The following is a 27,068-nucleotide window of genomic DNA, read 5'->3' as shown; positions in this document are numbered from 1 at the left end:
ATTCCCCGGTAGTCGAATGGTCACCAAAGAGAGCAAATATATGCATGAAATTAAACTGAGAAACACCACTTTTTGGGTACAAAATAGATTTATCTGTTAAAATTGCCCTGTTTTATTGAAAGCCATTGCTAATAAAAACATGGCTGATTATTCAAATACAAGGCTGATTTATTACTACTATGGAAGACAAACAGCACAATAAGAAGGCAAAATTTACAGATAGGGAAATTAGATAATTTGTCGGCTTGTTTCTTGTTTCAAATAAGGAGCAGCGTTGTCACCCTAGGACAGGTGTCCATTTCATGTGGTCCTTGCGCCTCTCCTGCATCTATGGCACCCCCCTTATCTCCACCCCTTGTCTCTGTAGTCAGCAGCAGAGAGGAAGACAGAGTTCCTCCTACAGATCCTGCTCCTCTCTGTGCACCCGTGGCACTTCCTTGTCTCTGCCTTCCAAGGTCTCAGCTTTTAGCTGACTCCAGCCCTCCTCTGGTCCTCTTCCAGACCCTGCACTTCCTGTTCCCCACCTCTGCCCCCAGCTTCTTTACGGTAGCAGAACAAGGTAAGGGGGTGCACTGTGATGTAAAGGAAGGGTGGGGGGCTCTTGACATCTGATGTAAGGAGAGGGGGGATGCTCTGGACATTTGTTTATACTACAATTTTATGTCAGTTGAAAAAGAAGTGTTGTACACTTCTGGTATTATCCATAAGAAGAAGAAGCTTTATTGTAGAATTCTTATACAGGACACCATGGCAGAACCATGTTCAGTCTGAAGAGTCTCCAATAAAGTTTCTTGTGGATGATACCAGTCGAGTGTGGCCCTCCTTTTCAGACTTGCATCATCTGCTACAGGATTGTGAGTGGTCTCTATGTCAGTCTGCACAGAGTCCTAAGTTATTACTAAAACCAGTCATTTTAAATGCAGAGGCAATTATTTATTGTAATAAAGAAAAGATACATTTACAGTATATAGCCTTACAGATAAAATCGGACCTTTGAGGGCAACTATAATGCAGACGCGCCCTGTGATGAAATTGAGTTTGCCACCCCTGTCCTAGGACAAGAAGTGTGTTAGGACCACAAAATACCTCCCCTCTCTTCAGTTCCATACATACAAGGAGGTATTCTGTGGTCCTCGGACATATTCAGGAGCAATTCTAACTGGTAAGTGTGCAGTACAGCCAGAGAACACTGGTAGGATCAACAAGTATCAAAATAAGAATAAAATAAAACTAGATTTACAACGTACAATAATGGTAGATTTAACAGCCCAAAAGGGGGCAAATAAGAGGTGTTTATTGCTGGAGTTTACAGGCACTTTTATGATCAATTTTGGCTTTTGAAAATCCAATTTTTAAAATATAAATGATTGCCTATTGCTTTAACATTCTTCGTTCTGGCTTCAAATACAAGAAATATTTGTCATTTGTAGGATTGAAATCGTTCACGTTCTCCACAATTTTTTCGTTAACAATGACCTGGAAATGTACTACGAGGAAACCGATACACCAGCTGAAGCCAGAGGTACCAGCTTCTGTGATATGCTGGGACAGATTGACTATGTATTTACAGACAAGACTGGTACACTCACTCAGAACATCATGACGTTTAAGAAATGCTGCATTGGGCAAAAGATTTTTGGTAAGTTTTTGTAAAAATCCAACATGATCATGTTTTCTGTTGATGGCATCTACTCACAGTTTGAGCTCTATGGCTAAACGCCAAGATATTTATGGGAACGCTGTCATGGGGGCTTTTTTTTTCTCAGAAAATAGGTACAGGTACTCCTTTCTTCCAAGTCATCCCTTGTCTCCGCCCCCTACCCATCTCAAAGTTCCATCCTTTGGTCCCACCCGCTACCTACCTCCCAGTACCACCCTTTTTAGAGAAAACTGTATCAAGTATCATTTAGTGGTGTTAAGTAATTTCTTTGGAATTTGGTAATAACAAGAAATGCAGTAAAATAGATCCCCTGCAACCAGCACCAAGAGGGCCCCTCAAGCAACAATAAACCTCCCCGGGAACAATAGACCCCCTGCAACAAAACACCCATAGCAACAACAGATGCACCCCAAGAACAATAGACCCCAGCCAGCATTGGCTGCTGGGAGACCTATTGTTGGCCATCCCCTACCAGCCAGCCAACTGTAGATCTCCCAGCAGCCAGCAACAATAGACCCCTCCCTCAACAGTAGATCCCTCCCAGCAACAATTGACCCCCCAGAAACATAAGACAACCCCAGCAACAATAGACCCAGAGCCATCTTTAATATTGATTGGACCCTGGGCAAACATTTTCTTGGGCCCTCCAAAATGCACTTATCAACTATTTGCAGGCAGTGCCGGCTCAAGAGGCAACTGCTTTGGGCCTGACAACAATGACTGGGCCCGGGGCAGCTGCCCCTTTTGCCCTGTGTTAAAGACGGCCCTGAATAGACCCCTACTTAACCAATAGCCCCCCCAGCAAAAATAGATTCCCAAGCAGCCAGCGGACCCTCCAGCCTACCGCAGCACCCCTTGCCATTGCATACATTCAGTGCTGGAGGTGCCAGAACTGCGTTCCCCCCACGTTCCCACTGAAGAAAAAGCCCAGCTGTCATAGCCTCAGATGAACAAAGATCAGTTTAACCACTTAAGCCCCGGAGGATTTTCCTGCTAAAAGACCAGGGGGTATTTTGCGATTCGGCACTGCGTGAATTTAACGGACAATTGCGCGGTCGGTCGACGCTGTACCTAAACGAATTTGACGTCCTTTTTTTCCCACAAACAGAGCTTTCTTTTGGTGTTATTTGATCACCTATGCGATTTTTTCTTTTTGCGCTATAAACAAAAAAAGAGTGTAAATTTTGCAAAAATAGCAATATTTTTCACATTTTTTTATATGAAATTCCCCCCAAAAAAATGTAAAAATCAAAATTTTTTAACATTTTCGGCAATTTGTTTTATCCTACCTATGTTTGGTAAAAAAAATTGCAAAAAGCGTATTTTTATTGGTTTGCGCAAAAGTTATCGCGTTTACTAACAAAGGGAAAGATTTTTGTCATTTTTGTTGTTTTTTTTATTTTTTAACGCGTAATGGCGGCGATCTGCGATTTTTTTTTTGCTGTACTGCGACATTGCGGCGGACAGATCAGACCCTTGACTGACATTTTTGACACTTTTGGGGTTACCAGTGACATTACTACAGTAATCAGTGCTATACATATGCACTGTTACTGTAAAAATACACTGGTAGTGAAGGGGTTAACTTTATTTGGGAGGGAGGGGCTGTGTGTGTCCCTAGGGGCGTGCTTTCTACTGTGATTGGCTGTGGCTTGAGCTGTAAGGACACTGATCAACGGATCTACATAGTAGATCCGTGTGATCAGTGTCTTTACACCGAGGAGAATGACAGGTGGCTTGTTTACACAAGCCGCCTAACTTTCTCCCTCTCCCCCGCCGATCGCCGAGTGACCGGCGGACATCGGGTCCGCCAGTCACACGTGCGGGGGGGGGGGGGGGGGTCCGTGACCGCGCGGGAGCGCGCCTCCGCGGGCGCTCGCTCGCTCCCCAGACCCTCCCAGGCTAGTGACGTTAATTAACGTCACTCTGCCTGGCAGGGGCTGACCGCCACAGTAAATCTACTTGCGGCGGTCGGCAAGCGGTTAAAGAACTGACATTCAGGTAGTTGTATAAAAATAATTAATAGTCCCTTTATTAATAAAAAGAAGGGTGTCAGACCCTTACTAAAAATAAGGAAATCAATATATCAACACCTTCAGATGAGAAATTGTTTAAAAATGTTCCCATCAGCAAAGATATGGATTTTGTTGCACTACTCCATATGGAGGTTTGTCAGGGAAATACATAATTTGGATGTGTTTGTACTGCAATTCTGGAATCCAAGTGAGCCTTAAAGAATATGTAAACCCAATATTTCACATTATTGATCTGTGCCTGCTGTACCATGTACCACTGTATGAAAAAATATCCTGTTCTCTTTGCATTGCTTCCTTTGTATGAATAGCCTGCCAGTCCCTCTGCTTTCCTAATAAAAACTGACCACATTTAGGGAGGCTGAGGACTGGATAGCCACCTGTAGGGGTACCAAGGAGGGCATCGATGGTATATGGCAGTCATGGCGGAGCTATAAGGGTTACTCAGACCAGCTACCCTTTAGCTTAGATCAGGCGTTGTTGGAATTGGCAGACCCATCACTAGGAAGAGACTGGTAGATACTCCTCTCATTTTTTGATGTGGCAGTGGAGATAGATATGCGCATATAATAAGACAAGGGGTCCGGTGTACTCCCTCGGTCCTCACCACCTCCACGATGGTACGCCGGACCTTCGGGAGATACCTCCGCTCACCCGATCACTCCTTCCGGTGTGCCGTGTAGCCATGCACTGACGCGTTTCGTCACATCTGACTTTGTCAAAGGGGGGGGGGGTCAGGGGTTTGAACTCCCATTCACTTGATTTTATTGTCATTACTTTATTGTCAATATTTTATTGTCAATATTTATTTGTATTGATTGAATGGCTATTCACTTATGTTTTGGGTGTAATGTGCGGCTAGTTGAAATATAGTTTCACTTTATAATATTTGTTTAATTGATTAAGCCGCAGCACATTTGAGTTTGTGTAAGCACTATTTGATCACACTTACACAGAGGTTTATTTTACTTTTATAAGCGCGAGAGCTTTTCCCTACATATAATCTTCTATTGTTAAGTGCCCTAAGAATAGATCTCCATTTTGCCTTATTAGCAGTCTTTTCTGCCTTATACATTACAACAAACAAAAGATAGAGAATTCCTATAACACTGAACTAACTAAATATAGATTATATTTAAAAAAAACCAACCACATTAGGCATGAGAGCACAGCATCCTTACCTGCTCTGGTCAAATATTACATAGTATAAATATTACATAGTATAAATATTAGACACAAAAGACACAAGCCAATAAAAAAAACAGAAAACAGTAAAGAAAACCCAACCATACAATCCCATATACACAATCCTATACATGCAGTTGATCCAGAGGAAGGCGGAAAAACCCCAGCAAAGCATGATCCAATTTGCTACAGCAGGGGAAAAAAATTCCTCCCTGATCCCCCGAGAGGCAATCGGATATTCCCTGGATCAACTTTACCTATAAATATTAGTACCCATTTATATTCTGTACACATAGGAAACAATCCAGGCCTTTTTTAAAGCCTTTTTTAAGAGTCTAAATTCAGACAAAAATTCTGACCTGAAACAGTGAACAGGGAAGCACCGGACCCTCTGCTGCAAGGCGCTCTGCACACAGTGTGAACCAAGCCTAAAACTGCTTAGTATTACTTCATATAAAAAAAATGTGACTACAGTATACTGAATTACTTTTCTCTCCCCTTCCCTATCCTTACCTGCTCTGGTCAAAGGGCCATACCAAGGTAATTTCAAAGAGGGACTACGAACGCAAACTGCTTTTGCCATGCATGCTATTTAGCAGACCATGGTGCTCTGTGAATCCAGTGCCAAGGGTAAAATATGTAGTTAATGTTTGAAGCAAATATTTTACATAATTATATAAAAGCAGAGGAACAGATGGGCAAAAAAAAAAAACCCTATAGCTCTCTGTGAATCCCAACATAGCAGAAATGTGTAATAAACGTTTTCTTGTGAAGATTTTACATACATAATTATATAATTTATATAAAAGCAGAGAAATGTAAAAGATGATGGAATCCACCTTTCTTTTGTTGGCTGACTGGAGTGGATGCTTCTGCTGTTATAGAGGACTGGTGAACTAGAAAGAGATGGCCTTTAAACTTGGGAACAAATGTGGCATATTCTTGTGGGGAAACGTTCATTCTTAATAATAATCCTTGTCTACATTTTGTATTTTAGGCATCTCTTTAGGTGAAGAACAGCAAAATCAGGTATGGAACCAACTGTAGGATAAATAATTCACATTAAACACTAATGAGTGCAGAAGGATTAAAGCCTCTATCAACTTTGTATAGTTGTGGTCCCATTAAGGAGATTTCGTCTTACTTTCTATTTGCCAATTGTCATACAAAATAGGAAGTGAGGAGATACACACACACACAAGGTTTAATATTAGGTTGGCCCACCCTTTGCAGCTATAACAGCTTCAACTCTTCTGGGAAAGCTGTCCACAAAGTATGGGAATGTTTGACCATTCTTCCAGAAGCGCATTTGTGAGGTCAGGCACTAAAGTTGGATTAGAGAGGGCCTGGCTCGCAGTCTCCAATTCATCCAAAAGGTGTTCTATCAGGTTCAGGTCAGGACTCTGTGCAGGCCAATCAAGTTCTTTCAATCCAAACTCACTTATCCACATCTTTATGGACTTTGCAGCGTTTTTTAAAAAAAGGAAAAAACATAGGGAAATGTTCCTGTATGACAGAGTACGGGGAATACAGGTCAGGGACATGGGTGTACTAAAGAACCCCAAAAAATGAATTGAGCACCCACATCAGCAACCACCATCATCCATTAAAGCACCTTGCGGCACACCTCTCCCCTGGGTCCCCTGCCTATCATCCTTTTGTGGTTGATGCTCCTTTCCTTATATGCAATCACCAGCAGAAAAAAGGCACTTCTATACTTCCATTGGTCTCCCTGCTTGCATGCCTGCCTGATAGTGGGCATACTCCTGAATGTTGGAAGGAGGGGGTCGCCACGGTGATGGATTACTGGGGGGGAGATTGACCAACCATATAAGGGGAGCACAGTGAACTCCATTGTAAGGGGAGTTTACTGATCACCAATATAAGAGGTGCACACTGACCACCTTTTTAAGGGAAACACACTGACCTCAAATGTAAGGGGAACACACTGACCACCAATGTAAGTGGAACACACTAAGCACTGACCATCAATGTGGGAGGGCACAATAAGCACTGACCACCAGTTGAAAGGGGCACACTAAGTACTGATCCCCATTGTGATAGGGTACACTGAGCAATGATTGCCAATTTAAGGGGGTACATTCAAGAGGCTTGAGAAAGGGGGACACACCCCTGAAACATGTCTCCTTGGTGTCCCCTGACAGAGGAAGCTGTGTTAAACAAGTGTTTTTCTGTAATGTGCATTATAAAAGTTTAGCCTGCAGAATACACATCCCTGGCTGAAGGCTTCTCCCCAGAGTCATAATTTAAGTGTACTTCATAACGCCTGAGCTGGTAACATTGCATCAAGAATAAGAATATATTTACATGTATCAATTGTATGTATTTTAATAATTTAGGTGGGTTAGCCACTTTCCATTTCCTAGGTGATACAAACATCTTATTTATATCATGGCTGTATTCATTGAAAAGCTAATCCCATTCCGGACCATTATATACTGGTTACCAGGATGTAGCCTGTTGGCATCTGAAGAAATTAATACATATTTAAAACTGTATTGAGGGAGTGGCAGCTGCAAGATCTTATACATTTTGACATCCCTTGAGCCTTTTATCGAACCTCTTCATTGGTCTGGTCATTTCTGTCAAAACCCCCCTCAAGCCCCAGAAAAAAAAGTGACACTATCATCAGTCCAGAGTTCCCCTTTACCATTAAATGAAGAACATTATCAAGAGCTTTTTTTATGAGAACCAGCACTGATCCTTTTTTTATGCCTGTTGACTGAACTTTTGCAGAACTCATAGATCCCATTACTTTTTAGGTACTTTTATTATTGATCCCTTTTTGTTTTTCTGATGTATTATTGTTTCTTTTATTTTGTAATTCCTTTTTCTGTAAGTATTTTGTTTGCAGGGTTTCTAATTAAACAATATTTTAAAATCCCTAAAATAATCTCTATAGCACTAAACAAAAATGTTAAGAATCCCTGACCTGTGGATTAGTTGAGCCGGAAAGGGTTATACCTTGGCAAGGTTTTCTGCCTTCTTTTTTTTTTTGCCAGTGTCCATTCACGTGAAGGTGGCAGCATAACCCAAGTAGTCATGAATATGAATATAAAAATTTAGAATGGAGTTTGGCTTTAAATTTAATACACAAAAAAAAAAAACACAAGAGGATGCCTCTATCTAGGTGTAGCGATTTATTAAAAAAGCATAAACGACAATAAAAATGCACTCACTAGATAAAAGAAGATCAAGACTTGTCATAGACCCATATAGACCTCCATAGGAGGCTGCAGAGCTCAGCAGGCATGTGAGGCAGAGATCTTGATGGAAGTGCAGTTGTCAGGCTTCAGGCTGGGACATAAGCATCAGCAGCTTCCAGAAATTGAGCTCAGTAGGCATTTGAGGCAGAGTTCTTGATGGAAGTGCATTTGTCAGGCTTCAGGCTGGGACATAAGCATCAGCAGCTTCCAGAAACTGAGCTCAGTAGGCATGTGAAGCAGAGTTCTTGATGGAAGTGCATTTGTCAGGCTTCAGGCTGGGACATAAGCATCAGCAGCTTCCAGAAACTGAGCTCAGTAGGCATTTGAGGCAGAGTTCTTGATGGAAGTGCAGTTTCAGGCTTCAGGCTGGGACATAAGCATCAGCAGCTTCCAGAAACTGAGCTCAGTAGGCATGTGAGGCAGAGTTCTTGATGGAAGTGCAGCTCTCAGGCTTCGGGCTGGGACATAAGCATCAGCAGCTTTCAGAAATTGAGCTCAGTAGGCATTTGAGGCTGAGTTCTTGATGGAAGTGCAGTTGTCAGGCTTCAGGCTGGGACATAAGCATCAGCAGCTTCCAGAAACTGAGCTCAGTAGGCATTTGAGGCTGAGTTCTTGATGGAAGTGCAGCTGTCAGGCTTCGGGCTGGGACATAAGCATCAGCAGCTTCCAGAAACTGAGCTCAGTAGGCATTTGAGGCTGAGTTCTTGATGGAAGTGCAGCTGTCAGGCTTCGGGCTGGGACATAAGCATCAGCAGCTTCCAGAAACTGAGCTCAGTAGGCATTTGAGGCAGAGTTCTTGATGGAAGTGCAGTTGTCAGGCTTCGGGCTGGGACATAAGCATCAGTAGCTTCCAGAAACTGAGCTCAGTAGGCATGTGAAGCAGAGTTCTTGATGGAAGTGCATTTGTCAGGCTTCAGGCTGGGACATAAGCATCAGCAGCTTCCAGAAACTGAGCTCAGTAGGCATGTGAGGCAGAGTTCTTGATGGAAGTGCAGCTCTCAGGCTTCGGGCTGGGACATAAGCATCAGCAGCTTTCAGAAATTGAGCTCAGTAGGCATTTGAGGCTGAGTTCTTGATGGAAGTGCAGTTGTCAGGCTTCAGGCTGGGACATAAGCATCAGCAGCTTCCAGAAACTGAGCTCAGTAGGCATTTGAGGCTGAGTTCTTGATGGAAGTGCAGCTGTCAGGCTTCGGGCTGGGACATAAGCATCAGCAGCTTCCAGAAACTGAGCTCAGTAGGCATTTGAGGCAGAGTTCTTGATGGAAGTGCAGTTGTCAGGCTTCAGGCAGGGACATAAGCATCAGCAACTTCCAGAAATTGAGCTCGGTAGGCATGTGAGGCAGAGTTCTTGATGGAAGTGCAGCTGTCAGGCTTCAGGCTGGGACATAAGCATCATCAGTTTCCAGAAACTGAGCTCAGTAGGCATTTGAGGCAGAGTTCTTGATGGAAGTGCAGCTGTCAGGCTTCGGGCTGGGACATAAACATCATCAGCTTCCAGAAACTGAGCTCCGTAGGCATTTGAGGCAGAGTTATTGATGGAAGTGCAGCTGTCAGGCTTCGGGCTGGGGCATAAACATCAGCAGCTTCCAGAAACTGAGCTCAGTAGGCATGTGAGGCAGAGTTCTTGATTGAAGTGCAGTTGTCAGGCTTCAGGCTGGGACATAAGCATCAGCAGCTTCCAGAAACTGAGCTCAGTAGGCATGTAAGGCAGAGTTCTTGATGGAAGTGCAGTTGTCAGGCTTCAGGCTGGGACATAAACATCATCAGCTTCCAGAAACTGAGCTCAGTAGGCATGTGAGGCTGAGTTCTTGATGGAAGTGCAGTTGTCAGGCTTCGGACTGGGACATAAGCATTAGCAGCTTCCAGAAACTGAGCTTAGTAGGCATGTGAAGCAGAGTTCTTGATGGAAGTGCAGCTGTCAGGCTTCGGGCTGGGACATAAGCATCAGCAGCTTCCAGAAACTGAGCTCAGTAGGCATTTGAGGCTGAGTTCTTGATGGAAGTGCAGCTGTCAGGCTTCGGGCTGGGACATAAGCATCAGCAGCTTCCAGAAACTGAGCTCAGTAGGCATTTGAGGCAGAGTTCTTGATGGAAGTGCAGTTGTCAGGCTTCGGGCTGGGACATAAGCATCAGTAGCTTCCAGAAACTGAGCTCAGTAGGCATGTGAAGCAGAGTTCTTGATGGAAGTGCATTTGTCAGGCTTCAGGCTGGGACATAAGCATCAGCAGCTTCCAGAAACTGAGCTCAGTAGGCATGTGAGGCAGAGTTCTTGATGGAAGTGCAGCTCTCAGGCTTCGGGCTGGGACATAAGCATCAGCAGCTTTCAGAAATTGAGCTCAGTAGGCATTTGAGGCTGAGTTCTTGATGGAAGTGCAGTTGTCAGGCTTCAGGCTGGGACATAAGCATCAGCAGCTTCCAGAAACTGAGCTCAGTAGGCATTTGAGGCTGAGTTCTTGATGGAAGTGCAGCTGTCAGGCTTCGGGCTGGGACATAAGCATCAGCAGCTTCCAGAAACTGAGCTCAGTAGGCATTTGAGGCAGAGTTCTTGATGGAAGTGCAGTTGTCAGGCTTCAGGCAGGGACATAAGCATCAGCAACTTCCAGAAATTGAGCTCGGTAGGCATGTGAGGCAGAGTTCTTGATGGAAGTGCAGCTGTCAGGCTTCAGGCTGGGACATAAGCATCATCAGTTTCCAGAAACTGAGCTCAGTAGGCATTTGAGGCAGAGTTCTTGATGGAAGTGCAGCTGTCAGGCTTCGGGCTGGGACATAAACATCATCAGCTTCCAGAAACTGAGCTCCGTAGGCATTTGAGGCAGAGTTATTGATGGAAGTGCAGCTGTCAGGCTTCGGGCTGGGGCATAAACATCAGCAGCTTCCAGAAACTGAGCTCAGTAGGCATGTGAGGCAGAGTTCTTGATTGAAGTGCAGTTGTCAGGCTTCAGGCTGGGACATAAGCATCAGCAGCTTCCAGAAACTGAGCTCAGTAGGCATGTAAGGCAGAGTTCTTGATGGAAGTGCAGTTGTCAGGCTTCAGGCTGGGACATAAACATCATCAGCTTCCAGAAACTGAGCTCAGTAGGCATGTGAGGCTGAGTTCTTGATGGAAGTGCAGTTGTCAGGCTTCGGACTGGGACATAAGCATTAGCAGCTTCCAGAAACTGAGCTTAGTAGGCATGTGAAGCAGAGTTCTTGATGGAAGTGCAGTTGTCAGGCTTCGGGCTGGGACATAAGCATCATCAGTTTCCAGAAACTGAGCTCAGTAGGCATTTGAGGCAGAGTTCTTGATGGAAGTGCAGCTGTCAGGCTTCGGGCTGGGACATAAACATCATCAGCTTCCAGAAACTGAGCTCCGTAGGCATTTGAGGCAGAGTTCTTGATGGAAGTGCAGCTGTCAGGCTTCGGGCTGGGGCATAAACATCAGCAGCTTCCAGAAACTGAGCTCAGTAGGCATGTGAGGCAGAGTTCTTGATTGAAGTGCAGTTGTCAGGCTTCAGGCTGGGACATAAGCATCAGCAGCTTCCAGAAACTGAGCTCAGTAGGCATGTAAGGCAGAGTTCTTGATGGAAGTGCAGTTGTCAGGCTTCAGGCTGGGACATAAACATCATCAGCTTCCAGAAGCTGAGCTCAGTAGGCATGTGAGGCTGAGTTCTTGATGGAAGTGCAGTTGTCAGGCTTCGGACTGGGACATAAGCATTAGCAGCTTCCAGAAACTGAGCTTAGTAGGCATGTGAAGCAGAGTTCTTGATGGAAGTGCAGTTGTCAGGCTTCGGGCTGGGACATAAGCATCAGCAGCTTCCAGAAACTGAGCTTAGTAGGCATGTGAGGCAGAGTTCTTGATGGAAGTGCAGCTGTCAGGCTTCAGGCAGGGACATAAGCATCAACAGCTTCCAAAAACTGAGCTCAGTAGGCATGTGAGGCAGAGTTCTTGATAGAAGTGCAGTTGCCAGGCTTGAGGCTTCTAGAAACTGCGGATGCTTATGTCCCAGCCTAAAGCCTGACACCGCTTATGGAGGTCTATATGGGTTAATGACAAGCCTTGATCTACTTTTATCTAGCGAGTGCATTTTTATTGTCTTTTATGCTATGTTGAAAAAATCGCTACAGCTAGATGTAGGCACACTCTTGTGTGTGTTTCTTTTATATGTGCATTTGGATCTCAGGTCAGGACCCAATTTGAGAGGAGCTGCATCAATTTTACCTGCTATTCCCTAGCACTCTCCTGGTCCTCTTATGCCTCCTTTCCACTGAGTGGTACAGTACGGTTCGGTTCAGTACGGTACGGTTCGGAATGGTACACCTTGCGTTTCCACTGCCAATAGTACCCTTTCATTATAGGCGTGGTGTAGCAGGAAAACTGTGATAGACGATTCTCTGTCAACCAATCAAAGTTCTGCAGAGTGTAGCTCCACCCTGTTGGTACGGTACTAATGTGCTTGGTACCCCAACGAAAGGGTCCCAAAAAAGTGGTACGGTACGGTTCGGAATTAGGGTACCATTCACAACGGAAACTGCAAAAATAGTGTACCGTACCGAACCGAACCGTACCATAACGCTCAGTGGAAACGAGCCATTATGTGCCCCGTTTATTGAAGATTGGGTTCCAGTCAGCACAATAGGTTATTCTTTTTCTTTTTAAATAAATACCCAAGGGTTTAAATTGAAGATCGCTATGTGTTGCATAATGACTGAATATATTTTCAAACATATCTCATCAACAGTGAAAATCTAACCGGCACTTGTTGTATTATGTGTGTTGCAGGAAGTTAATTTTGACTGGAATCAGTATGCGGACCCGTCATTCAGGTTCTTTGATCAAACGCTAATTGACGAGTTACACATGGACCCACAAGACCTTCTGCTGCATGAGTTCTTCAGGGCAGTTGCACTATGTCATACTGTGATGGCAGATAAGGAGAATGGTAGGACTACTTTACAACGTTATTAGAAAAAGCATGCAGCCTCGTTGAACAGGATGAACAGGGAGGTGGCATCAGGGTAGTGGCAGCAGGTGCTGACGTGTGCATCAGCCTCAAGTCCACTCTCTGGGCTACCACTCACTTGCATTCTCCCTGGGAACTCAATGAGCCACACAGCCCATCTGATTGCCTGTGATCAGAGCACTGCAGGAATCGACTCAGGCTGGAAATGCCGACTGGGAATGTGTGGTAGTGGCGCCATGTTCCCAAAGACCATACTAAGAGACACATGCATGGTACTGCCTTCATTTTATGAAAGTCCAGCATATGGTGCAGTAGCAGCACCATTTTCCCATGCTAGAAATAAAATGTTCGAGAATTTAACCCACCCCCAAAAAAATGTTTTATATATCTAAGCTTACCAGTCTTAAGATGTAGTGGCTGCATTCATTTTTCTTTTTTTTAGGATGTTTTTCCTCTATTCCAGGGGTCTCCAAACTTTCTAAACACAGGGCCAGTTTACTGTCCTTCAGACATTAGGGGGGACAGACTGTGGTCATTGGCAGTAGAAAAGACCACATTGTTGGTTTTAGTGGGAGGATTAGTGTCCAATTGATGATATCAGTTGGAAGTATAGCATCCGATCCTTGGTGTCAGTGGGAGGAATAGTCCATATACAAAAAATAGAGTTAAAGGGGGCTCCCCCTACCCATGAACTAGGACTTTAATGGATGTGGGGTGTCACATAAAGATAGGCACATCAACAAATAATCATATGTATGTTACTCATATACAGAGATAAAAATTCATTAATAGAAAAAATTACAAAAAAGATTTATTACATGGCTCAAATAAAGCAATGTATAATTGCCCAATGCATTTCGTCAAACACATTGTTCACATATTTCTTGCTTGGGGACACTCAGTATTAACTAGATTGTATTTATGAACAACTCCACTAGATGGAAATTCCTTGTTTGTTCAAGCATGTGCGGCACGCAACTAAAACACACATACAGTAGATAACCATATGTCCGCCCGGCAGCAACCGTGTCACTGGCGGGGGCCGGTTTGACAGACACTGCCAATGACATAACCACGGGTAAGGGTACATAGGTCAGTTAAGGAAGGTATGCAATTGGAGCTGTATCATTAAGGATATGTAAACGTCACCAGGGCCCCAGATCTGTTTTTGTCCTCCAACTCTCATCCTTCAGTCAATACCTCTAGGAGCCGTAGTTGGAGGAAAAGTGCCACATCATTAGTGTCAGTTGTGGATAGTGCCCCAAGGGCCGGATAGAGGCAAGCAAAGGGCCACATCTGGCCGCAGTTTGGAGACCACTGCTCTATTCTCTCGTGGTGATCATGTAAGTAACCCACTTCATGTCCTAAGGTGACAATGTACACCCTATTGTATTAGGATAATAGATAACCACAGGACTTGAGACTTCTCCCCCTCTCATCATCTCCATAACTAGTGGCGCAACTACAGCCATAGCAGCCTATACAGCTGCTATAGGGCCCAGGGGTCGGAGGGGGTTGCATTTGGGGGGATGTCAGGGAAAATACTGTGTAGGAAATCAATGTACTGGCAATGATAATACAATAATCCTTCCAAAAGTGCAGCGCTATAAATAAATGAAAAATTCGAAATATTTGTGAAACAAGTGGTAAAACCACAAAAAACATAAAAGGGGTAGTGTCCAAAATAATGAATAGAGTCCCAAAACGTGGTGCAAATGAAAATAAATCCACATGCAGGGTGTTGAGAAGAACAATCCTTTCGGTGACACCAAGGAAAAGTGCAAAATGGGGACACCTCTGTGCACAAATATCGCAAGCAGCTTACCAGAACTCCGTGGCTACTCAATTGAATGAGACAGCCTCTCCCAGCAAGATGTTATACTAGTGTCATCACTGGATGTCAAGCTCAGGCACTTCTTAATTACTCCGTCATACATAAATGGATATATGGAAAGAATAGAGGCCCATAGCGTAATCCCGTAACACATATAAATCCAATTTATTTAAAAGAACTACTCACAATAAGAAGGCATAAACAGGCATATAAAGTAGGCTGTTCGTGGATCGAGTCACAGTGTCCCGTGGGTATCCAAAGCAGCGAGGAACAGTATGTAAGCAGCCGGCTCCGTAAGGGGGCATGTGGACGTTACGTCTGGAGTCGCCAATGTTTCGTCATCAAAAGACGTCTTCTTACAATTCCAGTACTGTATCATTAGGGGTTGTAGAATTTATCTTTTTGTTACAATGAAATTGTCTCCCCTTTGAAGTCTCCATTTTAGAAAAGCCAACGCCAGGCACACAGAAGGAGTCATCAGGATCATTGCGAGTCACAGATTCCCCTTACTGTTCTTTGCAGCAGGCATTTGTTTTAAAGTCTATTGGGTATCTTAGCAGTACAGAATGTTCATTACCCACAGAGCTTCTGCTACAGCCCAGCCAATTTGAATTGACCCTGTATGCCTAACCAAGTTCACAGTAATCGCAAAGTGTCTCCATAGCTAAAAACTGATAGACAGACAAGTTTTGTAATTTATGTTAGAAAATAAAACTGGGAAATCTACTAAGTACATTTATTTTGGGTTTATAGAATATGTTAGTAGGAGTGTATTGCGATGGTTATTAATATTATTGCTACTACAGGTTTAAAGTGGAAAGTGGATGCAAAGCTTTTTTTTTTTTTAAGATGTTATCCATACCTGCTCAGTGCAATTTCATTAAGTTGCAATGCATAAACCTTTAGGGTTCATAGTTAATGGGGTGCTGCAGACACTCCCGCTCCCCCTGCTGGTGGGATGTGGCAGCACATTGAAGTCAAGCTTGTCTGCTTGATCACAGTGCACAAATAACTCCTAAAATTATGACTTTACCCTTGCAGCCAAAAACTCAACTACACAGAAAACATAAGTTCTTCCATTTCCCTGTTCAAATTCGTCTCCAATATAGACTGAAATGTTCACTTTTCTTATAGGGTTTGTGAAGTACAAGGCGACCTCCCCAGATGAAGAGGCCTTGGTGACTGCTGCAAGAAACTTTGGATATGTATTCCTTTACCGCACTCAAGATGCCATCACAATCAGTGAGATGGGTGCAGTAAAGACCTATAGTATCCTGGCATTGATGGACTTCAGTAGTGTCAGAAAGAGGATGTCTATTCTAGGTAAAGGGAAGTTAGCACATGCTGCAAAGGAACAAGTGGTGTCTATTTTACCTTCTGTAGCGGTGAGGTGCAACTGAGGCCAAGGTCCCACCGCACCTACAGTGCCTTGAAAACGTATTCATACCCCCTGAAATTTTCCATTAATTATTTTTTTGTTGCAACCAAAGACGCAAATGCGTTTTATTGGGTTTTTATGTGATAGACCAACACAAAGTGGCACATAAATGTGAAGTGGAAGGAAAATTATAAATGGTTTTTCTATTTTTTTACAAATAAATGTGTGAAAAGTGTAGCGTGCATTTTGTTTTCAGCCCCCCCTGAGTCATTACTTTGTAGAACCACCTTTCGCTGCAATTACAGCTGCAAGTCTTTTTGAGTATGTCTCTATCAGCTTTGCACATCTAGAGAGTGACATTTTTGCCCATTCTTTTTTGCAAAATAGCTCAAGTTCTGTCAGATTGGATGGAGAGCGTCTGTGAACAGCAATTTTCAAGGCTTGCCACAGATTCTCAGTTGGATTTAGGTCTGGACTTTGACTGGGCCATTTTAACACAGGAGTATGCTTTGATCATTCTAAACCAGTGCTCCCCAACCTTTTTATCGCCGCGGACCGGTCAACGTTTGATCATTTTTCTGTGGTCCGCTGGGGGGGGGGGGGGGAGGACGTCAATGCAGAGTGACCAGCGTGCCCCCAGTCAATGCAGAGTGCCACAGCGTGCCCCCATCAATGCAGAGTGCCACAGCGTGCCCCCATCAATGCACAGTGACCACAGTGTGCCCCAATCAATGCACAGTGACCACAGCGTGCCCCCAATCAATGCACAGTGACCACAGCGTGCCCCCATGCAGAGTGACCACAGCGTGCCCCCAATCAATGCAGAGTGACCACAGCATGCCCCCAATCAATGCACAGTGACCACAGCGTGCCCCCAATCAATGCACAGTGACCACAGCATGCCCCCAATCAATGCACAGTGACCACAGCATGCCCTCAATCAATACACAGTGACCACAGCATGCCCCCAATCAATGCAGAGTGCTACAGCATGCCCCCAATCAATGCAGAGTGCCACAGCATGCCCCCAATCAATGCAGAGTGACCACAGCATTCCCCCAATCAATGCACAGTGACCACAGCATGCCCCCAATCAATGCAGAGTGCCACAGCATGCCCCCAATCAATGCCACATTCGCTATTGTCACACAAATGGGTGGGCTCAGGGCATACTGCTCTGCGCCCCGGGTCCACCCTTTTCTGAAAATGTTTTTTTCTAAAATGGAAATAATGTAATTTTCTTTGGGCGGACCGGCACCGTTTGATCCACGGACCGGTACCGGTCCGCGGCCCGGGGGTTGGGGAACACTGATCTAAACTATTCCATTGTAGCTCTGGCTGTATGTTTAGGGTCATTCTCTTGCTAGAAGGTGAACCTTCGTCCCAGTCTCAAGTCTTGCAGACTCTAAAGCCTCGCACACACGCAACGAATTTCCGCCGACCGGTCGTCCGTCTTTTGTCCAGAGTGGTGTCTGTTGGTTGGAATGTGCTCTAGACTGCACACAAATTTTCCCGCACGACAGAATTCTACTTCAGAAGTGATGTCATGTGTTGGATTGCTTTGTATGTGTTCTTTCATCTCTTAGCATGCCTAGTCTTGCTCATAAGATTTTTCCCCATCGAAATCTGTACTAATGAGACGAAAATCGGACGTGTTTTGACGGTCGACAAAAATTATATAGCCTGCACACCAGGATTTTTTCGGCCGAAAAGTCGGAGTCGGTTGTCGGAAGCATCATACTAACAAGCCGAAAATCGGCAGATCGGTCGTCGGACGAAATTTCCCGGCCGAATTTCTACTCGTGTGTACGGGGCTTAACAGGTTTCTTCTAAGATTGCCCTGTATTTGGCTCCATCCATCTTCCCATAAACTCTGACCAGCTTCCCTTTCCCTGCTAAAGAAAAGCATGCCCACAACATGATGCTGCCAGCACCAGCATGTTTCACGGTGGGGATGATGTGTTCAGGGTGATGTGCAGTGTTAGTTTTCCGCCATGCATAGCGCTTTGCTTTTAGGCCAAAAACTTGTTTGCTGTGTCACCCACATGGCTTCTCACAAGCTGCAAACGGGACTTCTTATGATTTTCTTTCAACAATGGCTTTCTTATTGCCACTCTTCCATAAAGGCCAGATTTGTGGAGTGGGCGACTAATAGTTGTCCTGTGGACAGATTCTCCCACCTGAGCTGTGGATCTCTGCAGCTCCTCCAGAGTTCCCATGGGCCTTTTAGCTGCTTCTCTGATTAATGCTCTCCTTGCCCGGCCTGTCAGTTTAGGTGGACGGCCATGTCTTGGTGGGTTTGCACTTGCGCCATACTCTTTCCATTTTCGGATGATGGATTACACAGTGCTCCATGAGATGTTCAAAGCTTGGGATATTTTTTTTATAACTGAATTCTGCTTTAAACTTCTCCACAACTTTATCCCTGACCTGTCTGGTGTGTTCCTTGGCCTTCATGATGCTGTTTGTTCTCTAAGGCTCTCTAACAAACCTCTGAGTACTTTACAGAACAGCTGTATTTATACTGTAATTAAATTACACAAAGGTATTTACTAATTAAGTGATTTCTGAAGGCAGTTGGTTCCTCTAGATTCTAGTTAGGCCCCTTTCACACGGGCGTACCGCCTGACGGAGTCCATTCTGCTCAGCGGGGGATCAAACCGCCGATCCCCACTGAGCAGGCGGATGAGAGCTCCGTCTCTGCTCTGTGTGCAGAGACGGAGCTGTCAGATCCCTGCTGTCCTCTATGGGGAGATCAGATGAGAACGGACAGCCTGTCCGTTCTCATCTGATCCCACCAGGGGGCTGGAAAATAGGGTTTCCATCCGTCCGGATTTCACGGACAGGATTGGAAAGCAGCAGGTGTCAGCGGAGATGTCTCCGCTGACACCCGCAGCCCGATAGGGATGCATGGAGCATCCGAACAGGTCCGCCTGAAAAACTGACAGGCGGATCGGATCGCCCGTGTGAAAGGGGCCTTAGGGGTGTCAGAGTAAAGGGGGCTGAATATAAATGCACGCCACACTTTAAACATATTTATTTGTAAAAAATGTTGAACACCATTTTATCATTTTCTTTCCACTTCACATTTATGTGCCACTTTGTGTTGGTCTACCGCATAAAATCCCAATAAAATACATTTATGTTTTTGGTTGTAACATGACAGAATGTGGAGAATTTCCAGGGGTATGAATACTTTTTCAAGGCACTGTACTGTTGAATTCATTTGTTGGGTTGGAGATGGCAATATATTATTATATTAAATTATTAAATTAAATATTGTATTTAAAAGCATAAAGAATAAACCGCTTTACCTGTTAAAAGATTGGCAAATTTGTGATTCTGGCACCCCTACAAAACAGAGTGCCGGGGTGAGTGACACCCATTTTCCCCACTGTAGTTACACCGCTTAGTCGCCTTTTTGTTCCCTACTTGCCCTTTGCCTAACGATGTATATGTGTGTATTTTTTTCTTTACAGTAAGGAATGAAGAAGGGAAAATAAAGCTTTATAGTAAAGGTGCAGATGACGTCATTCTGGAACGTGTGTGTGCTGACTGTCAGACTGAGACCACTAGGGAAGCCTTGAATGTAAGTTGCTTATCAGCTTTTGGCCTTTTTAGGATCTGTATGTTGTTTTCAACTTTGTACATTCCAGTATCCTTAGTGTTATGTATAATATATTCTAGCTATGTAGGGGAAAATAAAAAAAGAGGTTCTGATATTACATTTGACTCCAGGAAAAAAAAATGTTGATTTAAAGCTAAATTTAAATACGCAATGTAATGCGATGCAGCTGAGACTGGAGGAGGAAGACGCAACCGATCACTTCATGTGCTGATGAGGGGCAGGCTGCAAGGAGGACAAAATCTAAATGACAGAGAGAGGAGCTCATCAGTTTGCTACTTCTCCACTCAGGGGAAGACTGGGCCAGGGGGCAGGGGGGCAATTGCCCCCTGGGCCATTCTGATTGCCTGTAAAAAGGCTGCACCACTTCTGCCACAGACGTGCCTAAAGGATTCCTGGTGAAGAGAAGTAAAGATTCCCTGCCGATGACCTACTGAGTGTGGGTTGAAGACAAGGACAATGCGCAGCCCTCCCCCCAGCATGGATGGTGTAAACTGTGTCTGAGCAGAGGCCGGTTCCATGCCCCACTGGAGACTCTTCTGCCCTGGCCAGCCCCAACTGAGCTGTCCCAGCTCCCCCCAACCTCCCCCTGCTGGCCAGGTCAGGAACCCAGATTCAGATGGTAAGTGGAGAGTATCTGGAGCAGGGCTTCAGCTTGGAATGGGGGTCAGGAGGAGGATTGGGAGAGTGGGAGGGAGGATGAGGGAAAATGGGAGGGGGGCCGGGTCGCTGCACCATGGGCCTCTGGTTTGTATTTGCCCCCTGGGCCGAAAGTTGCCAGTCTGCCCCTGTCTCCACTATTCAGTCCCAGGCTGGGAGCAGATGCATGATGGACTTGGACTAGGCTTTGTAAAAGTAGGTTGAATGATGCTGGCTGTCATTCAATCCAGAAAACCGAGGACATCTTGTGGCAGAAAAGCAGTACTGTGGGGAACAATTCTGAATAGAAGGTACATGCTTTGTGTAACTTTATTACACATAAGCTCATGGATTTCTGGTGAGTTATTCTGCCACAAACCTGGTGGGGTTGGTGGACACTTTCACAGCGGTGCTTTGCTTGTTTTGGAGAATGAAGGATACACTTTTGGTTGTATGAATTGCTTAGTTGGGCGTATACGATATGTGCTTTACGTATTATGTATTAATTTAGAGTGTCTTGTGCACATTTTCTTGAAGCTGCATTTACTGTGTTTCCCCAAAAGTAAGCCTTACCCCGAAAATAAGACCTAGTCTGATTATCGGGGAGGGCTGCAATTTAAGCCCTAACCTGAAAATAAGCCCTAGTTGAAATCCTTGTAAAATAATGTAATCTGTGCTGTAAAAGCAGGCCTTTTTTTCTCAGAGAATAGGTGCAGGAACTCCCGTCTTTCAAGTCACTCCTTGTCTCCGCCACCTACCCACCTCTAAGCACCCTCCCTTGTTTCCACTCCCTACCCACCTCCCAGTACCACCTCTTTTAGAGAAAACAGAACCAAGTATCATTTTGTGGTGCTGAATAATCTGTATGGAATTTGATAATTATAATAGGAAAAACAGTAAAAAATGGATCCCACACAGCCAGCAACAATAGTCCCCCAAAGCAAAACCAGATCCCCTGCAATAATAGATCCCCTCCTAGCAACAATAGACCACTTCCAAAAAGAATAACACCTTGCAACAACAGACCCACCAGAGAAACAATAGACCCCACCAGCAACAATAGATTTCCCAGCAGCCAGCATTAATAGACCCCAAATCGCTCCCAGTAACAATAGACCCCTCCCTCAACAATAGATGCCCCAGCAACAACAGATCCCCAGCAGCCAGCAACAATAGAACCCCCCAGCAGCCAGCATTATTAGACTCTCTAGCAGCCAGCAACAATACACTCCTCCCTCAACAGTAGATCTCTTCCAGCCACAATTGACTCACTAGAAACTTAAGACGGGGGTGTCTTTGGTTGCTAGTGGGTCCATTGTTGCTGGAGGGGCAACGGATCCCCCAGCAGCTGGCATCATTTGACCCTTCAGCACAAGTCAATACCCCCTGCATACATTCAGTACTGGAGGTGACGGAACTGCGTTCCCCCGCATTCCCGCAGAAAAAAAGCCCTGTGTAAAAGTATTATATAATGTCCAGTACTCCTCCTCCCGACTGTATGTAACATGATAATACTTTATTTACAGCGCCGCTGGGTGCTCATGTGACCCGCAGGAGCGCTCCTCCTCCTTACCGGTGACGTCAATGGCCCCTCCCCCTGCAGTGCTCGGAGCAGGGCTGGGATCCCACCATCTCCCTCGGCAGTTATTTTGGAGATTACAGGGGTGTTGACTCCTGACAGGGAGGGAGGGGGGGGGGTAGAAGACAGGGGAGAAATAAGACATCCCCCTGAAAATAAGCCCTAATGCATTTATTGTACCTAAAATTAATATAAGACCTGGACTTATTTTCGGGGAAACACAGTTCCTTTTTTGGAAGTGTAATACCATTAGATCATATACTTATAAAATATAAGGAATGTACTGGACAGTTTTAATGGAATAAATTTGACTTTTGGGCTTGAATCTTTGGGTGTTGGCACTCCTTTCTTGTGCCAACACCCAAAGATTCAAGCCCAATGATGTCTTCTGTTAGAGACAAATAATCGACTCTTGTGTCGTTTTCATAGTCAGTATATACTGTATTATGGCTTTTGAAAATGGTTGATTGTTACAATGATTGTATGGGTTGATACACGTGAACTAGATGTACATTGGTATGTAACGGTATTGGCCAAATGATCAAGCAAACATTAATGAACATTTTATTGTTTACTGAATGAATGCAGAGAAAATTAACAACACAGAATGGTAGGAAAATATCCAATAGTGTTCAACAGAGCATAACAGCCAAGGAAATCAATAATAGTGCTTATGAATAGTTTCCACACTTGACCACTAGTTGGCATCACCGTGCCAACAGAGTATCAGAAAAGTTCACTCATAAAACAAACTGTGTAGCACAGACTAGAACACATACAGTCACTTGCGATTTCTTGGAAACAGAGTTATAACTGCACTCTCAGTAGGAGGTGGACTGTAGTTGTTGGCGCAGGTAATGGTTTGCAGGGATCACCAGGCAGATTTCACAAAGATAATAGTGGAGGAGTGTCTGACCTGGGGGATTCAGCTGGCTGAAGGTCATACCACCCCAATGTAAAGGCAGTACTTCAGACCCAGTGTCCACCATGACTGGGACTAAAGCCCCGTACACACGCACAGATTGTTGGCCAACTGATCGGCCAACTTTTGTCCAGTGTTGTTTGTTGGTTGAAATGTGCTCTAGACTTGCACTGGACTTTTGTTGGCCAACAAAAAACAACTTCAGAAGTGATGTCATGTGATGGTTGACTTTCCCTGTGTTTTTTCTTCTCTGAGCATGCCCAGTCTTGCTCATCTGATTTTTGTCTGCCGAAATCTGTACTGACTGAGGAACAATCGGCCGTTCTTTGTTGGCCAACAAAAATTTTATAGCATGCACACCAGATTTTTTTCGGCCGAAAATTCGCAGTTGGTTGTCGGAAGCATCATACTAACAAGCCTACAATCGGCAGATTGGACGTTGGCCGACAATTTACGGCCAACAATCTGTGCGTGTGTACGGGGCTTTACAAGGAAGCGGCATGCTCTTGTGCTCGCCAGCAGTTCATATGCCGGATACAATGTTAGAAGACCCAGTGCTTGGTGACATCACACCCAATCACTGTTGTCCTATCAGGTGTGGTCCCTCTAAACGCTGGAGGGCACTAGGGGCCTAGCTATAGAAGTAGCGCTCACCTCCACAAGGGCCGCTGATTTGTGTCCCAGGTTATTTTCCAACTATTGTAGCCCCAGCCAGGCAAACATCAATATTAATTCCTTTGGCTCAGTAAACAGACCAGGGGTTGACTTTTTTAAGTTTATTGCAGATTATCTTATGGGGTTGATGGGGTTCAGGGAAGCTGTGGGATACACCAGAACACTAAACAAGAATGTGAGGACACTCTTTCCTTTGTATCTACTTCTAAGAACTGTCCCTTAAGCCATGGGAAATAAAGTGGACAGCACTAGGACACCATCAGCAATGTTCCAGGCCAGGCAAACCTTAAACTTAGTGCAGCAGGGGTTAAAGGTAGAATCAATTACTAGGATCCCTCTCTCAGGTCTGTAATTATCTTATGGGGTTATCTTATGGGGTTGACGGGGTTCAGGGAAGCTGTGGGATACTCCAGAACACTAAACAAGAATGTGAGGACACTCTTTCCTTTGTAGCTACTTCTCAGAACTGTCCCTTAAGCCATGGGAAATAAAGTGGACAGCACTAGGACACCATCAGCAATGTTCCAGGACAGGCAAACCTTAACCTTAGTGCAGCAGGGGTTAACAGTAGAATTAGTTACTAGGATCCCTCTCTCAGGTCTGTAATCACAGTGTCCCTAGGACTTGGATGTCTCCCTCCAAGCTCAGGCAGGCAGTCTCCTCAGCGAAACCTCCAGAGCAGATCCTCAATGAAACTCCTCTTATAGCTTTTTAGCTTCCAAAGGATTTGCAGCAGAATAATCCCCCCCCCCCCCCCCCCAGCTTTGCACCACTGGGACCTCCAGGAGACTAGCAGAATCTTCAGCTGAACTGCCTAGAAGAGCAGAAGCCCTTCTGGCTGGGAACCTCTCCACCTGGAGAAGAACAGTACAGCTCCAGGCTTCAGACTATTTATGTTTACTCCAAGCCGCCATCTGGACACCCTCCCCCAGGGATTGGTTGGGACAACATAAATATTCAGCTGCTGATTTTCTTCATCCATCTCACTACTTTCCAGAACTATCTAGAAGGCAGTCAAACCCACAGCCAGTGAAACTCCGAGCAGAGCAAAGCAATCACAAGCAGCTCCACTGATTACAGGAGAGCTAAAGAACTAAATTTACTTGACCTAGCACCTATCTAGGAGGGTGCTACATCTATCTGTAGTGTGAGATAATCTAAGACACTGCTGCTGGTCTCTGGAGATCCAGAGTGGGATTTGGGGATGTCCCTTTCGTTCTTCTTGCTGGAGGATCTGGCATGAGGAAGCAAAGCCCTACTGCTACCAAAATGGCCACTTTTAGTTAGAAAGACATAATCCAAAACAAGGCATGTTAAGTCAGTAATGGGGATAAGATCAGCTGCAGGGAGAACAAAGCAATACCGGTGACAAGTCCTTTGCCCTAAACCTTCCCTTTTTGGCGCACAGAGTTCAGGCTTTCTTTAAGCCGGATGTTAGGTTTTAAACAGGCATACTGATTTCCTGATATACATTGTACAATGTATCACTAGAGAGCCCTTACAAATCTTTAAATAATGCAAAATTATCAAAATGTGGAACAGTTAGCAAGTAAAATGTGAATGTACCTTCAATGACTTTTTACCAGCTATTGTATGTATGACCCTCTAGTTCAAGGTCAGCAGAGTTTGTGACCAAACAGCGCGGCCTCGATTATCCCAGAGCAGTTCCAAAAGTTCCCCTCAGAGGCAGATGGCTAAATAATAATGGTCATCTCAGCATCATCCTAAATGATTAATCACCAGGACATAAAAGATCTCGAATTAGTGTAAAACCCTATTGAGGAATTTATTAAAGTATGAAAACACACTTCAATGCATGCAATATAGCGCTATACAATGAATTCCCTGCCGGCCAAACCGAAAACCTAACACCCGCTCTTCCGGGATTATGAACATGCGATGACGCCGACACGTCACTCCTCCCTACGCGTTTTGTCACACATGACGTCATCCAGGGCACCGGCGCTATGCTGAGCCATCACTGTATTTAACCACAATCATGAAACTCAAGCCTCGGTCTGAACTGTGGGTTGGATCTCCTACAGCGGCAACCACGCCTCCTTCTGAGTAGTAACCACAGTCCAAGCTGCACAAGAGCTTCTCACAGGAGAAAGCTGCAGAGAATAGTACCATGTCATTGCATAGTGCCACTTTTTGTAGCATTCAGAATCTGACCACTGACAGATGATGAAAAGGACCTGTGACATAACTAGACCACAGTTTTCGTTTTTGTTTTGTTTTTTAAAGGCATAGCTCACCTTTACCAAAAAACTGCCTATGCATATCAGGGGCACCTGTAGATAAAAACAATCTGCAGCTTTGACCAAACTTGAATAATGCCCTTGCTATAGGTGTAGGCCATTTACCTTCTGAAGCCTGCCTGAAAAACTCCCAGAGATCGTATCAACCCATCCTGCCTTATTGCTAAGCGACTTCTAGCTTTCGAGGTTCATCTCCACCATCACAGGAGCGGGCTCACAAACACTGAGTGTAGAGCTACCTCATCAGGGAAAGGAAAGCATATGTGAGGTGGGATTGTATTAGAGAAAGAGCTTACTCCTGTGATCATGCAGGTGAACAGTAACTGCTAAGAGTCTCTTAGCAATGTTCTAGTAGATGCAATCTCAGGGAGTTTTTCAGGCAGGCCTCATGAGGTACATAAATGGCCTACACCTACAGAATAGCATTATTCAACTTCCATCAAAGCTGCATTGATTTACAGATGCCCCTTATCTGCATAGGCAGTTTTTGTGGACAAGGTGAACTATGCTGTTAAGGGTTGTGGGGGTGCTCTGATCTCTGATGTGGGGGGGGGGGGTCCCCAAGACTGGCGTTGGACTTAAACTAACCATATTTTCTGCATTTATATAAAAAAAATTGTTTTGTTTGGGTTTTTTTCTGATCTATTTGTGCTTCTATAGCACTTTGCTGAAGAGACTTTGAGAACACTGTGCTTGGCCTATAAAGAAGTGGAAGAACAGGACTATCTGACCTGGGAGAAAAATCAGAGGGATGCCTCCCTAACACTTGAGAATCGTCAGTATCATCTTGATAAAGTATATGAGGACATGGAGCAGAGTCTGCAGGTATGGTGTTTCCAAATCCCTGCTCATAGCAGGTTTTAAAGTTAACCAGCAGAAAACACTGCTAATATTCAAAGTTTGGTAGCCTCTAGCAACACTGTGAACCCTAAACTTAATTTTTAGTATGTTTGATATATGTCTTACTGTATACAGTTTTCGTAAGCAAATTGTTTTTGTGAATCTGTTGCAAAATGTCTTACCTGGAGATCCTTCACTTCCTGCTGCAGGCTGAAAACAGCCGCTGCCTTGCAATTAACAGCAATGCTGTCAGCCGGCAATGTGTGCTCCT

General features: G+C 44.7%; 1 protein-coding gene across 1 annotated transcript in view; it reads left to right on the top strand.

Moving 5' to 3' along the window:
* LOC309563345 (phospholipid-transporting ATPase IC-like) overlaps positions 1 to 27,068 on the top strand; it is a gene marked incomplete at both ends in the record, with an annotated part of 170,504 nt that overhangs the window by 70,084 nt on the left and 73,352 nt on the right. Inside the window, 6 exons of the mRNA XM_082267739.1 lie at positions 1,431 to 1,639; positions 5,876 to 5,907; positions 12,864 to 13,023; positions 16,013 to 16,201; positions 19,736 to 19,845; positions 26,618 to 26,782. Coding sequence (XP_082123865.1) covers positions 1,431 to 1,639; positions 5,876 to 5,907; positions 12,864 to 13,023; positions 16,013 to 16,201; positions 19,736 to 19,845; positions 26,618 to 26,782 — 865 coding nt within the window. The remainder of the gene's footprint in view (positions 1 to 1,430; positions 1,640 to 5,875; positions 5,908 to 12,863; positions 13,024 to 16,012; positions 16,202 to 19,735; positions 19,846 to 26,617; positions 26,783 to 27,068) is intronic.

This window comes from Pelophylax lessonae (genome assembly GCF_965119305.1).
Source record: "Pelophylax lessonae genome assembly, chromosome: 9".
NCBI classification, from domain to species: Eukaryota; Metazoa; Chordata; class Amphibia; order Anura; family Ranidae; genus Pelophylax; species Pelophylax lessonae.
This window is presented reverse-complemented; position numbering and strand designations above follow the sequence as displayed.